Raw genomic sequence first — 15,810 nt, 5'->3', positions numbered from 1 at the left:
CCTGTGCAGTGGCCCCATAGGTGGTGGGGGAGCTGTTACGTGGGATGGGGACAGCAAGGGGACCTGTGTCACAGCCTGGGCACAGGGACCCCCAGCACAGGGTTGTGGATGGAGCCGCTGGGGCTGCTGCCACCAGCTGCCACCCACTGCAGTCCCACTAAGAGAGGACCCTGCTGGGCCCCACAGCAGTGTCCAGCTCATCTTCAGAGAAGCTGATGTGCAAGCAGGTGTCGTCCGCAGGGGAGAAGGGCAGGGAGCTGTTCGTGGGGCTGCCCAGGCCTGCCAGCTCCTTGGCCAGGGCCCCGCTGGCTGCTGGGCCACGGATGCTGGCCAAGGGGGACATTGGCCCGCTCTCTCCAGTCCTGTCCTTGCCCAGGCTGCGCTGGCACGTCCCGGCAGGGCCTGGCTCTGTGCTGGAGGCAGCGCTCCGTGTGGGAGTCCTTGCCTCGGAGTCCAAGAGGGTGAGGGAGCTGGCAGTGATGCTGGTGAGGCTGGAGATGCTGGCACTGGGTAGGCTCAGGTTGGCAGCGCTCTCGGGCTTCACCTCCACCTCCAGGCTCGGGGAGGTCTTGCTTGACCTTTTGCGTAGGATGGGCGGTGGAGGGTTGAGCTTGGGAATGGGCGGCTGCCGCCTGGGAAGGCAAAGAGAGCGAGGAGGTGATGGGTGAGTACTCACCTGCACCGCTCAGGGTGTTCCTGGGCCAGCTGGCAGGAGGTAGAGGTGGTACATCCTACCTGTCCTCGTCCCCTCTGTCCGTGTCATCCACCTTCTGCCGGCCGCTCCCGTTGAGCAGAGTGAAGTCACCGACCTCGGAGCCCTCCACGCGCCGGCTGAGCCCGTCCTGCCCCTCCAGCACCGCCAGGCACTCGTCCCCCTCCTTGCTGCCATAGCGGTGGCTGCCCCTGTCCAGGCTGACGAGGTTGAGGTAGGAGTCCCTGGGGCCCAGGGTGGGCAGCGAGCCGGGGCCCACAGGGCTGCCCAGGATGCTGGCGGGGTGGATGTGGACGGCACGTGGACGTCCAGGCTGTAGTGGTTCTTCAGGTTCAGGGAGAGGGACTGTGCCAGGGACAGGTTTTGCAAGGAGCGGTCAACTGGGAGAGACAGACAAAGGGAAATGTGAAAACTGGGGACCTCCAACCCAGCTGCTCCCCTAGACTGCGAGGGGTGCAGAAATGCCCCAAAGCCACCCAGAGCCTGCTGGGATGGTACTGGGAGCACCCCAGTTGCTCCCTGTGATCATAAGGACTGCGGTCCAGAGGGATGGAGCTGGGGGTGCGCCAGCACCCAAACAACCCTAGTGCAGGGGTGTCACTGTGCTCACCCGGCTGCCGGTGCTCGTCCCGGTGCTCCTCGCGGGCCTCCAGCACCGTGAGCTGCCGCACCAGCAGCGAGACGTGCTGCAGCAGGTCGCGGTTGGTCAGCAGGAGCTGCCGGACTCGGGCCTGCGCCTCGATCCGCGCCGCAGTCTCGGCCGCCAGTTGGTCCTTCAGCAGCTGCACCTGCGGGCAGGGCCGGGGCGATGCGGGGAGGGAAGGGATGATGCGGGGAGGGAAGGGATGATGCGCGCCGGGCCGGGCCGGCCGGAGAATCCCCGGGGCGTCCCCGGGACCGGCGGAGCGGCGGCGCCACAGCGCCCCCTGCCGGCCCCGCCGCGGCACCCCGGTGACACCCCGAGCTGGTCCAGCGGCGGGCGGGGATGCGGTGGCATCCCCGGTGTGTGTGTGTAGGGGGGTCTGCTGTCCCCCCGCTAACGAGAAACGAGCATAGGAGGTGCCCAGCTGCGGGGCTCCCCGCTCTGATGCTGGTCTGGGGGAAGAGGCACTGAGGGGGCGTGATTTCCATCCAAAAAGGGGATGAAACGGGGTGAAATGGGAGCTGGGGGCTCTGCCGGACCCTGCCACGCTCCCAGAGCGGTGTGAGGTCGTGCGTGCAGCCAGCCCCGGGTCTGGGGCAGCTCAGCTGCGCTGCAAGCGATGCTGCACGGGGCGCCACAAGCAATGCTGCGAGTTGCACTGCAAGCGATGCTGCGAGCGGAGCTGCAAACCCTGGTGTGAGCTGTGCCACAAGGAATGCTGCCAGCAGTGCTGCCAGGGCCCTGGCCTGCTCCCACCTGCCCCACTGTCAGCCCAGCCCAGCCAGGCTGGAGCAGGGAGAGGAGAAGGGCTGGTGCCACCTGAGGGGAGGGTAGGACGTGTACCTGGGCCACAGCCACCTGCGTCTGCTGCTGCTGCTGGAGGAGCTGCTGCTGGAGCAGCTGGAGGCAGTGCTGGGAGGCCAGCGGGGTGATGGAGGCTGAGGAGCAGGGGCTGCTCGGGCTGAGCAGCTGCTGGGAGCTGGCCAGGTGGAGGGAGCAGTTCTCGGCATCCTGGGCACAAAGAAATGGGCAGGTGAGCGGATTGATCGGCTCAGGCTGGGATTTGGATTGTGGTTCCCCACAGCTCTGACCCCAGTGCAGCAGAGGGGCCCCTGCATCCCTGGCACTCAGGGGGATGTTGAAGGGGCAGCCCTGGGCTCGGTGTCAGGCTCTGCATGTCTGTGTGATCCCCAGGGCAGTGTGTTTGGAGTGGCTCCTGCTCACAGAGAGCTGGTAGGGCTGCACTGGCTTTCTGGGGAGAGCAGGTCCCCCTGGGAGGAGACAGCAGGAAGTGACCCCAACACCCCACCACCTTTCCGTGATGTGGTTTCCCAGGCTGGACGATATCCTGGTGTCTGGAGCATTTGCCAGTGCCTGCAGCCCTTCCTGCCCCTGCCCTCCCCTGCCTGGGCAGCGCCAGAAGGAATGCACAGGAAATCCCAGCCTTTCCAGGCACACAAATGAATCCCATGGAGTGCATGTCACTGCAGCTGTTCTCAGCCAGGCCCTGCGAGCCATACAGTTGTGTGAGCTGAAGTGGTGCCTTTCATGCCCCTGGGAAGTGCTCATTGATGCAAACCCACTGCTCATGCTGAACGTGCCCCAGGTACCTGTGCTGTCAGGGCTGGGCCCCCTTGGGATGTTGCTCCCTGGGCCTGGGTGGTGAGGGGAGCTGGGAATTGCTGCTGAGGGAGTTGGACAAGCAGCTGCTGCAGAGCAGCTCTGAGGGCACAGAAATCCACGCTGGGCTGTGTCTGAAGCCTGCTCAGCCATGCGCCGCAGCCCCACTCCTGCCTCTTGCCTCAAGCCCTGCCCCAGCACTGAGACACAGCCCTGCTGTGGGAAACCTGGGAGCTGAACAGCCTGTCCTGAGCAGGGAGCCAAGGAGGGGGGGTCTGCAATGAGGTCTCCATGAAAGTGCCTCCAAATCAAGCCATGATACAATGACCCTGAGCAGAGGGACCCCAGCAGCAGCAGAGCACATGGAACAACCCCCAGCCCTCCCCCCATTACCTGGCCGTTCTTGTCCTTTGAGGCTTGCCCAGGTTTCAGCATGCTGAGGTCCCCCCTGGCACCTGGCAGCTCTCTGGGTCCCCTCTCGGACACACAGATGCCGTCAGTGTCGATGCCAACCTCGTCCACATCTGTGATCTTGGAGCCCTTTATCTGGTGGACTTCAAACGAGATGGACACGTGAACCCGAGCCCCCCTTCCCTGTGCAGGAGCGCAGGAAGAGCCGGGGCCCCACGCAGGGCTGGGAAATGGGGAAGCTCAGGGACAACAGCCAGGACTGCTCCAAGTCTTGGCATGCGGCGAAGGGACTGGAGGGAGGGAGCAGGGCAGCCGAGGGGCTGCAGACCCTGAGCCTGCTGGATGAGGGGGTTCCACCTCCCCAGCGCCCAGCGGGTGGACAGGGCAGATTCCCCATGCCCCCTGCCTGAAGGGGCCCAAAGGGGTCCCAAGCACACGAGGGACGCGCAACCTTGCCCACCCCAGAGCACCCCACAGCCACTGCCGAGGGGTGTGGGGTCTGCCCGCGCCCCAGGGGAGCCACGAGTCACCTTCCAGCGGCTGCTCCTCGGCCGACTTGTCGCTGGCCCCGTCGGCCTGGCCGTCGGCGTTGTGCAGGGCGTGCTGCAGGCTCAGCTTGTGGCACACCTCGAAGGCCTGTCCCACCGTGCGCACCACGCGCATCGCCTGGCTCTGCAGAGCAACCCCGCGCTGCTCAGCCCAGGGTGGCAGCACTGCCACTGCCACCACCCCGCCACCCGTGGGGCACCCCCATGCTGGGGGCTCCCCGTTCCCCACTCTGGATCTTGGTGTCCCTATCCCTGTGTGTGGACTGCGCCGCTGGCTGGGCTGGGCTGGGCAGGAGGGGACCAGCACCAGGCACATTGTTTTGGGGATGTCCAGCACCGGCGCTGCCTCGGTGTCTCCCCAGGGGATCTGCACCCTCTGCCCCAGCAGCTATTTAGGTTCCTGCAAGGGAAGGAGCGAGGTCCCTCGGAGACCTCTTTCCCAGGGGTGGCCCAGGTGCAGCCCTGGGAGTGTCCTACCTTCTTCTTGGATTTGAAGACGTTGCACCTGAAGGAGTTGTTGGCGCCGTCCCTTGCGATGTAGCTGAAAATCTTCAGGTCTTGTGAGTCATGAGAGACGTAGAAGATTCTAAGTGGGAGAGAGACAAAGGGAATTGAACAGCCAGGGGATTTTCTGCCCTCCAGAGCACCTCAGCTCCCGTGGGTCCCCAGGATGGGTGGGCTCACAGCCCCCAGGGTTGGAGGAACGAGGCAGTGCTGCTGCACAGCCCCTCCTGCAATTTTGAAGGCAGGAGGCGATGGATTTAGAGAGTGCTTTTCAGGCTTGATGGAAAACCTTCTGGTTTCTGAGGCAGGCAAAAGCTTTTTAAAGATGCTGTGGGAAAGTGAAAAAATCTATAGTCTTGGAAAGCTTGTGGCTATTTTTAGCCCCAGCAATTAACTCCTGCCCAGGCTGCAGCGTGGCAGAACTGCCTGTATGATGAGTGTCCTGCCCCTCGGGGCGGCCAGTCCAGGGACCTGACAGGTTCCCCCTGGGCAGCAGGCAGGTGGCACAGCACAAAAGCCTCTCCCAAGGATGCTGAGTGCACTTGGAGCATTTCTCCCTCTGACATTCAGGCTGACTCTCTCCCCTGAGCTGCAAAACCATTTTTGAGGACTTTTTAATATGTTTGATTTAACTGGGTAAAAACGTGACAAGTGAGTTCAGCTCTGAACAGAGAAGAAACCAAAGGGATTCTTGAAATGATTTTTTTCTTCTACTCTTTTCTGTCACTGGAATTTTTTGGGTGTTGAACTTGCAATTGGAGTGGTTATTGTAGATCCTGTAATAATCTTTAAAGGAAGTCAGAGGTGAGAAGTGGGTGTGGATAATGCATCAGCATGCCCTCTGCCCCTTATCTCCTTGCCAAAGGCTCTGACCCCTAAAACCAGCGTTGGGGATCCCAGTCCTGTGGTCTCCGTGCTCATGATACAATTATTTACTGGCAGATCCAACAGCCTGGAGCACCCTGTGCTCTCACCTCAGGCCACACACCATCACTGGGGTTGCCTTTCCATCCCTGAGGGCTCCTGAGGCACTAGGGGGGGCTTGTGGTCTCTGAAATGCCTCAAAATTCCATGGCAGGGGCTATGGAAAGTTGATGCTCTCTTACCACCTCTGTAAGGGTTAATTCCCTGCAAGCACTTACACCTGAGAGCAAGGCCCTTCTTCAGAAGCACACAGAGAACCATGCTCTGAAGGAAAACTGTGGGAGGCCTGTCTTCAGAGGCAGAATCAGAGAGTAATCCAGGTTGAGGCACCTCTGGAGGTCACCTGGGTAACCCTGTTCAAAGCAGAGCCAGCTTCAAAGTGAGATCAGTCCATCTCGCTCTCAAAAATGCATGAGAAGGATTCCCCATCGGCAGAAACTCTGCACCCTCGTTAATTTTAGATGGTCCTTTGGAAAGCTGTGGTGGAGGGATCTCGGCAGGTGGGAGGATGGTGCACATCACCCAGGGCTCCCTGGTGTGAATGCCCTGCCACGTACCTGTACACGGGGTCGTGCATCACCACCATCTTACTCTCGTCCCAGGTCCACTCCTTCCTCTGTTAGAAGAGGGCAGAAAGAAAATGACAGTAAATCAGGCAAAGGTGAAACTCCACCATGCTGATGGGAGGAAACCTGAGGAATGGTGTGTTTGACTCCAGCCAAAATCCAAGCTATAATGTGACTAGATGAGCAGTGGCTGTTTTAACAGTAGCTTGGATGGAAATAGATTTTTTTTTGATCATTTATCATATCTGATCACAGCCTTCAGGGCTGAAAATGGTCTGTAAGATTAATTTATAGCATCAAATATGCAGAAGAGTTCCAGGTTTTGGGGAAGAAGGCTCTGAGCTGGGGCTTAGGAGATCTGGATCCAGCTGCTCGGTGGGAAGCTCAGTTGGGCAAGGAGCTGAGGGGTGCTCAGACCAGGCAGCATGGAAAAAGCTTACTGGTATTAGCAACAAAAAAAGACTGTACTTCTTTAGAGCTTGGTATTTTTTTCAGAGAGAAAGCCAATCCTCTTCCCATGGTGTAATTTTCACACTCTTTTTTTCAGCAAGGTTTTGTTATTAGTTGGTCAGAAACTGAAGTGTTTTCATGTGAAAATTCTGTGTGTTTTTAAGAGAAGGCCAGTTTTGGTTAGAACTAACACCCACACATGGTCATAGCCAACATCCCAGGTGCCCTGGCCCCAAGGGCCCCGGCCTGGCTGCAGGAGCCTCACCTTCTGCTTCTTGCGCAGGATCACCTTCACGCCGTCCACGGACACGATGATGCTCACCTTCTTCTTCTTAATGTTCTTGGCTTTGAATTCATACTGGTGGGAAGCAAAATCCAAGTTTAAAAGAGTATTGGGGGGTACCTGCGACAGTGTGTGGTGAAAATGTCAGGTTTTAGTTTAATCCCAGCTGCGGATGGAGGTAGGAATTTGTTTTACTCTACCAAGAAAAACCATGTCAGGAAGGACCTGCTGCTGTAGCTGGGATGTGGGGCACTATCCTGGCTTTGTCAGGAGCATCCCTTGGGAGAGGACTAATGGAGCTCAATCCTCTGGGGACTACATTTAATTTGGATCTGGGAAGAACCTTCCTGATGTGTTTTGGCCATGCCTGGTCCAGCAGGATTCTGCTCCTGAGGTCTGATGGGGAGGTGGCGTTGCAGCAAACACCAAGCAGTGATTTATGGCATCTCTGGTGCCCTTGTGTGTCAGTGCTGCGGTGCAGGGGGAATATAAAATCACTTAGGAGCTGCAGGGAGGGCCAGATGGGCGGCAGTAACGCAATTATACCTCAGCCATTTGCATAATCACATTAACCTCTGTGGGATCGGGATCTCCGGAGAAAAACCCAGCCCCTCACCTGCAGGTGTCTGCAGCCTGAGCTCACCTCCATTTGTGTTAAAAATTAAACACTGCCTTTCAAATGTTGCTTTCACTGACAGTCAGAGGCATGGCAGAGCCCTTCCACTCTGGGGACCGGTGTTTACAGCACTCATCCTTCCTGCCCCCATTTTAGGCACTGTTTTCTGCTTCCAAATACAGCATTTTGATACCCCATAGTTTTTGCATTCCCTATCTGAAATCCACCACTTTGTCACATCACTTTGGAGAACCAATGCAGACCCTGTGATTTGTGGATGTGGAGCACAAGGTGATGCCAAGCAGCCAAGTGCAGTCTGAACTCTACCTAGGCCATGTAATTAGACACCTAATTAGAACTCTGATCTCTTTATACAGTCAGTGGAGGTGCAGGGAGCACTTGAGATGTTAACAGAGTCCAGGCACCTCTTTTGGGAGGCTGAAGTTGAAGGACTGTGTGGCTCTGTCACCCAAGCTCTGCAGGGAAGATACAGATCTCCCCAGCTCCTCAGCACCCATTGTAAGCCCTACAGACAGAAAATTGGGTGGCTTTCATGTGTATCAGGCTTTTGATGCTGCTCATTGAATTGTTAGCACTCTGCAAGGTTTATGGTATCAGACAGACCCTGGATTAAACCACAGCCTTTTGATCTCCCCATGAATTATTACTTTCAGACAAGCTCTTTAAAAATCTATCTATAGCGCTATTGCGTGTGAAGCTGGAACTAAATTTGCTATACACGTCTTTTATTTATGGGGAGGAGTGAGAGGAAGGGTGAGGTGCTGAGGGCATCCTGCAGACTGCCAGGGGGGCCCACAGGGGTGTACTGTGCACGGGTCTGAGGCCAGGCAGATGGGCCCACCACGGCCAGCACCTGAGAGGGCTTCTCCCACCCTCCACCCAAGCAGCCCCTCGTGCCCCGTGCCCCCAGCCCAGCTGCTCCCCCTCCCCTGCACTCACCAAACTGTTTCTCCTTGTCTGCTTCCCTGAATGTCAATAAACCCGGGATAGACTGTTCTGCCCGCTAAAGAGCTGTTTATCTTTCTTTATACACAAATGGCTGGGAAAATACTAGCTGAGCTTTCCAAGAAAGAGCAATACAGTGTATTTTCCCATTGTAGCAACAGGGGTGCAATTACATTCAAACAAGGCTCTTTACTCAAAGGCTTTAAGCAAAGTCCAAGGCTGGATTTTGCAGAGATGCTTTTTGTTTCTCTCTGGGACAGAAAGGAACAATTGGGAGCAGCGGCAGCGCATCTGCGGGTGCTGCCAGGAGGGATGGCAAGGCTCTAATCCCAGGGAACTGCAGCCAGCTCCCACACAGCACCTCCCCAGCCTGGCTTCGAGACAGGTACAGGGTTCAGCTGCAGGCAGGGCTGTACAGCACTGGAGCTGGATGTGGCCCTTTGCCACAGCATCCTCAGTGAGGAAGGAGCTGGTTGGTTCTTCTCGCTCCACACAGCTCGTGTCCACTGCTCATCCTCCTGGGAGCACATGGACAAGGCACAGGAGGGCTGGGGGCCCAGCTGGGGTCAGAATTAGCTCGGCCTGAAAACAGTTAAAACTCAGTGGGACCCAAAATCCTCTCTGAAGGGTGAAACCCCTCAAGCAGCAGGAGCTGTAGGAGGCCCCAGCACAGGCGGCAGCAACACCAGCTGGGTGAGAGCACCGTGCTCCGGGAGCAGGGAGGGGCAGAGCCCCACGTGAGCTCGGGCTGGACTCTCTCCCCACCTCTCCACAGATGGGATACAGCGTCACTCATTTAATTGCTTCCTATCGAGCAGGAATCAGTACTTTAATGAACTGTGATTTATGTAAGGACAAAAAAGCACATGGAAAAACGCACCCAAAGGCTGCAGACTTTCTCCTATAAAATGGTCACCCTCCATCCCAGCACAAGGCTCCTGGCTGACCTGGCACTGTCATCAAGGCAAAGTCTAGCCACTGATTTTTTTCTTAGTGTTGAATTGAGGGTTTTTTTCCCCCAGATTTGTCAAGGTTATGACAATCCAAACCCACACAGCAGCACTTGTTTGTGCTGCCTTCCACGATTCAATTGTTATTCCCCTGCTGCTTGTGATGTCCTATGGGGGAAAGCTTTGTGGATGCTAAAGGATCTGCAGTTGCCCTTCCAGGCAGCAATTCAGCAGCCTGGCAGCTTTCTTAACTAGGGAGACAAGATGGGAGACTTTATTAAAAAAAAAAGGCAGGTCAAAAAAGGACAATTAATCTCATTTATTTTAGCAGCGTCATTAATTCTATATCTGCTATGTCTGACCTGAAATACTTTCCATTCCTGCTTTTAAATCCCCCATGTTCAAGTCCTTGCCTTTCATACGGTCCCACACACTGTTGGCATGTAATATTAACTTACCCACGAGCTAAAGACTGTATGACTAGAAATGTTAATGGCGCCGTGTGATGCATATTTCATTGGATAATTCCACCCAAGCAGATATAAATTACACATGCAGTTACCAGCTTCCATCTGCTGATGAAAGTTGGGCTAATGCACATTGGAAATCATGTGCAGTTTCCAGCACTAGGAACAACCTGCATGAATACAGTTATTCAAGGAAGCAATTCTTAATGTGATTAATTACCGAAGGTATCAGGGCCTTCATTATGCAAATGAAAACTGTCATAAAATAGAGAGTTTGCAGGTCTTGGAGGCAGACTTTGCTTCCAAAAAATGCATCTTCCTCATTAACAAGGAGCAGCAGGGCCAGAACATGCTCCTGGCCATGGTTCAAATGGTGTTTTAACTTGTATTAAGGGAAATCAAGGCAGAGGCTCTCCAGGTTTTTAAATGGGAGTGTGTCAGTGCTCCCAATCACAGCTGGGTATGGACCTATTTGCATGCCCAAAGGAAGATGCCACAGGCTTGGAAATGGACGACTTCTTCCTGCAGCCGTAAATTCTGCAGCCAGCCCTCAGCCTGCTGCCCTGCCCTCGGCCCGGCCCGGCCTGGCAGGGTGCAGGATCTATGTGTCCATAAACAACCCCCAACAATAAGCAGTCCCAGCCCCTTCCCAAGCCTGGCCCGTCAGACGGACACCGGGAGCATGGCAATGAGGAGATGGGAACGAGCTCTGCTCTGCCCCCCAACAGTGTCCCCCTGGCAGGACCCCCGTCCCTGCTCCCAGCCTGGCATCCTTCCCTCCAAGGTGGTGTGTGACTTCCAGGGTTACACCAGGGCCACCTCAGGAATTAAAGCCATGATGGATCCCAGCATTTCCAGCTCAGGAATGTGATTGATTTCAAAGTGACTGAGGCGCATGGCACGAGGACAGGGCGTTATCTCGGCTGCTGTTTGAAGGGCTGATGCTGGGAGTGCTGCCCTTGGAACTGATGCTACAGAAACCCCCGAGTTGTTCTCCCAGCCAGGGCAGCTTAGCCGAGCTCTGCGTGTCGCCTCAGAGCTGACAGGGAGCGGTGTCAGTTCCCACACCATTGGGACAGCAGGCTGTGGTCCAGCCTCTGATCCCCCCTTCAGCATCACATCCCGCCTCGCCGTGACAGCCGCTGCCATCACCGGTCAGCGCTGCCCTCCCCACAGCTCCGTCTGGACACCGCTGGCTCACGGCCCTTCCTCTGTCCCCCTGGGGAGGCATGTGCCTGTCTGAACCCTCTGAACTCCCCGTGCCCGTCGCAGCACACGCTGCTGGGGCCGTGGCCGGTGTGAAATGTGGCCAGGCATAGTCTGGGGCTGCGCCGCAGTAACTGGGCAACACGGACACAAAAGCGACGCAGGAAGCACTGCAGACCAGGAGAGCACCTCCTGCCCAGTGGAAAAATGAGAATTTATGATCCTTGGAAACATAAAACTGTTCAGTGGAAAGCAGAAACCGAAGGGGGAGTACAATAGGCAAGGAGAATGCTGGCAACATACCCGAAGTCTTTTTTTCTCATTTAAATTAGCTCCTTCCACCATCCAACAAACCCTCTGTAGATGCCGCACACCGCTCCCCACGCAGCGAGCTGAGGGGGCTGAGGAGCTATCACAGCCCTCCTGGGTTTCTGGGAGTCCCTGGATGGGCAGCAAGGAAATGTGACCCCAGCCCACCACAGAGGACCCCTGGGTGGCCAGCGGTGCTGGCTGACCTTGGGCAGGGGCTGTGAAGATGCTGCCCTGGCTGGTCAGGTGAGGAGAAGGAGGGGAAAGAGCTGCCTTTTATCCAGGTCTCCTTTGCCATCTGAGGAATCCTGCTTCACAGCATCCAGATGGACATGTTAATACAGCCCTTCCTCTTCATCTCCTTTCTCCTCATCTTCAATAGATCTTACCCTTGGGAGTTCTCAGACTGCCTTTAGAGCCTCATAGAACCTTTAAGGATAACTTGATTTTTCCACCTAAGGTGAGATGGCAAAGGACGTGGCTGGAGTTCAGATATTCCTCTGAGCCAGTCACAAGGATGTGGAGCAGAAAGTGATCAGAGTTGCAGGGGTGAGCAGGGCTCCTGCAGGTGATGGGAGCTGGTGGGGAGACCAGGGCCAGCAGAGGCTCTTAATTAGTCTTTTCCACCTCTGAAAACCCGCAGACTGTTCTAGAACAAAGCTACTTCATCTGCTTTAAAGAAGGGTGAGATAAAAGCAGCCTTTTCATTGCCTCCTCCCTATTAAAGAGATAGTGCAATGCTGCTGAGCTCCATCCTGAGAGGCACAAGCAGCCTCACAGCCCAGCACAAGGTGACATCATCTGGCCTTTGGTGCCTCTCTGACAAAAGCACCATTGTGTGACTGTCACTTCCAGGAGCTCCCTGCTGTCCCCAGGTTTAATAGGGAGCTTTCCCACACACGGCCCTTCGGTCCTTGTCTGGCCAGGGCAGGCCAACCCCAGCTCACAGGGAAGCTGAGTTTTATTTTCCTCCCTACCTCTATTCACTTTGCAGGAGAAAACAAATTACCTCTTCCCTCTGCAGCGCCTTGGATGATTAATTAGCTTCAGTAATGAAGCAGTGTCTTGGGACCCCACCCCAACGGAGCCCATGTACCAGGCAGAGTGCACAGGAGCAGGAAAATGGTCCCTACCTGAAAGACCTGCTAGGTTATTGCAGATAAAAAGTGCTAATTTCATTAGAAGCAGGTCAGATTCACCTGAAATAACCCTGAGAAGAGAAACTGCAATACACTGCAATACCTTCAAGTAATCCTCTATTTCCCTATAAACACTGGTGACATGAGGCCCTGCAGAGAAAGTCCTGGTTTAGTACATGTTTCGTATCCCAGTTGTCCTCCAGCCTGATATGTAGGACAAGAAGCAAGGTAGGAGATTGGACTGCTTTAAACCTTGTTCATCAAACAACAAAGCTCTAAAGAGCAGGAGCCAGGACTCTGCAGCAAGCTCAGAGCTTTGTGGAGAAGCCCCAGACCCCCTGTATGGCTGTGGGAAGGTACCGGAGTATTTTGTGTAGCTGTTTCTCACTCACACAGCAAGAATGTTCATTTTCTACTTCATTCATTCAGTTGTTCTGGTTACAGCCACTCTCTGCCAAGTGACAGCTACCCAGCACCTCGCTGGCAGGGCCAGGCCAGGCCACCAGATACTGCTCCTACAAAGGCATGAGCAGGAGGCAACCGAGGATTTCTGCTGCTTGCTCCAAAATCCCTGTTGTACATTCGGTTCCTACCCACCCCTCCTCATGAGCCTGACAGGCCACAGCAGGGGAGATGCTCCTGGATCACTTCTGGTATTTTAGCTAAGCTGTTCAGAGAGGAAAAAGAGGAGCTGGTGCTCTCAGGGAAGCAGGAGGGAGAGATGGGACAGGGGTGATTAACAGGGCTGCTTTGCTCTGTCTCTGGGGGTTGGTGTTTATTGCTTGCTTGGAGAGAGAATGAAAACTGAAGGCAAATTTTGTTCTTCTGTGGCTCTTCACAGGTGTGTTTGTGATGGTGTTCTTCCAGAAGCAGAGCACTGTTCAGCCCACGAGCAGCCCATGGCCATGGGAGGCAGGCAGGACCCACCACGGTGAGGATGGGGGGGCTGCAGTGCGTGGGGGGGGGGTGAGGGCTTAGTGAGGGTCCTGGCAGGGGCTCACACTGGCACAGCACAGAGACAGGAGAAACCCTAAAGGCACTGCCATGCTGAGGCTCTGACAAAGGCAGGGTGCAGGCCTCTAAATAATACAACACTTTGTGTTTATGTAAGGATGCTATTTTAGTGCAGGTAGGACGGCAAAGCGGAGGCGAAGGCGGCAGAGAGGCAGGCTGGGAGCCCCCTCAGTGCAGGGATGGAGGGGGAATGTCGGTGCTCCTGAGGCCCAGGGCAGGCAGGTGAGATAAAGATGGAGAAGGCTGAGAAGGTCCCACATGTTCAACTCAATAATCGAGACAACCCAGCCCCTGCTCCCAGGAGGGCCAGGTGTGACCTACAGTGGTTCCCACTCCCAGCACCTGGTGCTGCTCTGCAGCCTCCTCCTTAAAGCCTCTGTGACTGGGATGTGGGGGAGATGAGCTGAGCATGTCCTCCCAGCGTGGATACTTATCCAAAGGAGAAGGAGGAATCTAGTTTGCTGTTGAGAATCTGGAGAAGCTACATCTGCATGACTAACACCTGCTCTGGGTAAGTGCTGCAGGGAGGGAACATCTCCTGGCTTCCAAACTTGCTATCACACTCCATCTGCAATCTGGGTGCTGTCCACCAGCTCTGTGCCTTGTGGTTTCTCCTAGCCACCTACTAGGGAAATTAGCATTTTCTTTGCATATCCACAGCGGAGTCAGGAAGCTGGACTTGGCACCTTTATCTTTGAGCAAGCAGAATCCAAGCTAGAATGAAGACTTGATCTCCATTTGCATTCAGAACCAGCACTCGATTACAAACTAGACCAGAATGAAAATGGGGGATGCTGAGCTCTGCACAGACCAGGCTCCATGACTCCTTTGCTAGGTGCAATCAGGCTTTGTCCTGCTTCATGGCAAAGAGTTCTTTGTTAGCTCAAGCCCTTGGTGCAGCTGAACCTTTCTGCTCCTCAATGCCAGCAACTTCCATGAACAGCCTTGCCATGTGCTGGTCTGAGACAGTCAGGGACCGAAATAATCTGCTTTATTCCCAGGCAAGGAGACTTTTTCTGTGTAGCTGTTAATACTATCGATCTCCAGCAGTTCCACTTGAGAAAACAGTTCTTACAGAAAGCCCAGTGACTTATAGTCGACCTCCAAGCAATGCACTGAAAGCATGTGTTTGCATCTGAGAGCAGCAACAGCACAGCAATTCCAGCCAGGAACAGGCCATTGAGCTCGAGGGGGTCGGTCCCTGTAGGGCCACAGGGACTGTGTGGGGAAGGGCTGTTAGTGAAGACTTGGCAAGCAGTGATCAAAGATGCTGCCTCCTTAGGAAAATCAGCAGAGTCAGGTCCAGGGCTCAGATGCAACTATTAGGAGGGATTTTCTAAAGCAGACAATTCTTAATTCCCACTGACTTCAGAAAGAGTCTTGCCTGTTCTGAACAACACATGGGGCACAAATGTCTTTTGAAATCTGCCCAAGAGCTCTTGTATCATGTGCATTTCTGGAACACAGCAAAGTGAAGACAAACAGAAGGGAGCTCACCCCTCTCAGCTGGCATTGCCCAGGTGTGCAGCCCTGAGCAGACCCAGGCACTGCACAGCTGACACGCTGCTTCTCACCAGTTGGGCCTTGGTTAGAAATTATTGAGTGCTAATAAAACTGCAATTGCTAAAGGAAGGTCTCTGGGTTCTCCTCAAATTGTCCATGAAGCCCTACTTGAATTTGGAAACGAGACTGCTACAGTAAGAGAAAGAAAATTCAATGCCAATTGTGTCATTTCCAAAACTCCAGAATAAATATTAAGCAGTTCAAGGACACCATTAGCCTCAGGGGAGCTACTGAGATTACTGAATCGTGATGAGAGAAAAGCCTGGGTTTAGATAGGGGGAATTATGGAAAAAGAGGGGTTTACAGTATCAGTATGTATTGTCATAGAGGTCTTGTCATCAAAACTGTACCAGTGCATTACAGCCAGGGGCACAGGCAGAGGCAAGCAGATGGGACCAGTACATGGGTGTGCAACTACTCCACAGACAGGTAAAGAAAGACAAAGAACTCAGCTGCAAAAGCAGGTACACAGAGTGGGAACCCACCTGAGTGCACCTCAGAGTGTTGTCACTGCAAATACAGCTATGAAACCCTGATGTCCCCCTGCTTGGCAGTGACCACCCTGGGGGCTGATGCTTGTTCCACTTTCCTGATCCCTGCTCTCTCCCCAGTGCCATTCCCGGTGTTCCTGGGCTAGCAGTGGTGTCAGCAGCACGGTGTGAGGCTGGGGACATCAATGCACCTGCACTGCTCTCATACAGGTCAGTGATTAACCCCACAGAGAGTCCCCTGCCCCAGCTCACAGCTGCTCCTGCCACCAGCTGGGGTGCAAGGAGGCGAGACAAGCAGGAGACCAGCACTGCCCTGGGGGGGCAGTGACATGGAAATAGGGGAGCGTGCCTGGGATGGAAGCTGATGCCCTGCAAATCATTAGCGGCAGGAGCACAGGCTGCAGCAGGACTGAACTGGTCCATGCTGG

The 15,810-nt window shown here is 55.1% G+C and overlaps 1 protein-coding gene across 2 annotated transcripts in view; it reads right to left on the bottom strand.

The window, feature by feature from the left end:
- Window positions 1-400: 400 nt before the first annotated feature.
- LOC126642561 (carboxyl-terminal PDZ ligand of neuronal nitric oxide synthase protein-like) overlaps window positions 401-15,810 on the bottom strand; it is a 28,516-nt gene continuing 13,106 nt past the window's right edge. Inside the window, exons 3-11 of one of the 2 annotated variants that reach the window (XM_050320316.1) lie at window positions 6,644-6,736; window positions 5,920-5,978; window positions 4,412-4,520; window positions 3,917-4,058; window positions 3,369-3,529; window positions 2,199-2,366; window positions 1,323-1,500; window positions 736-1,092; window positions 401-632 (exon numbers count right to left, since the gene is read on the bottom strand). In XM_050320316.1, coding sequence (XP_050176273.1) covers window positions 541-632; window positions 736-1,092; window positions 1,323-1,500; window positions 2,199-2,366; window positions 3,369-3,529; window positions 3,917-4,058; window positions 4,412-4,520; window positions 5,920-5,978; window positions 6,644-6,736 — 1,359 coding nt within the window. In that variant the 3' untranslated portion in view covers window positions 401-540. The remainder of the gene's footprint in view (window positions 633-735; window positions 1,093-1,322; window positions 1,501-2,198; window positions 2,367-3,368; window positions 3,530-3,916; window positions 4,059-4,411; window positions 4,521-5,919; window positions 5,979-6,643; window positions 6,737-15,810) is intronic. The other variant, XM_050320317.1, reaches the window with a different exon arrangement.

The sequence above is a fragment of the Myiozetetes cayanensis genome, unplaced genomic scaffold, assembly GCF_022539395.1.
Source record: "Myiozetetes cayanensis isolate MyiCay16 unplaced genomic scaffold, myiCay2020 scf23, whole genome shotgun sequence".
Taxonomy (NCBI): domain Eukaryota; kingdom Metazoa; phylum Chordata; class Aves; order Passeriformes; family Tyrannidae; genus Myiozetetes; species Myiozetetes cayanensis.
Note: the sequence above shows the minus strand (reverse complement) of the source record. Positions and strands in the feature narration are given on the sequence as shown.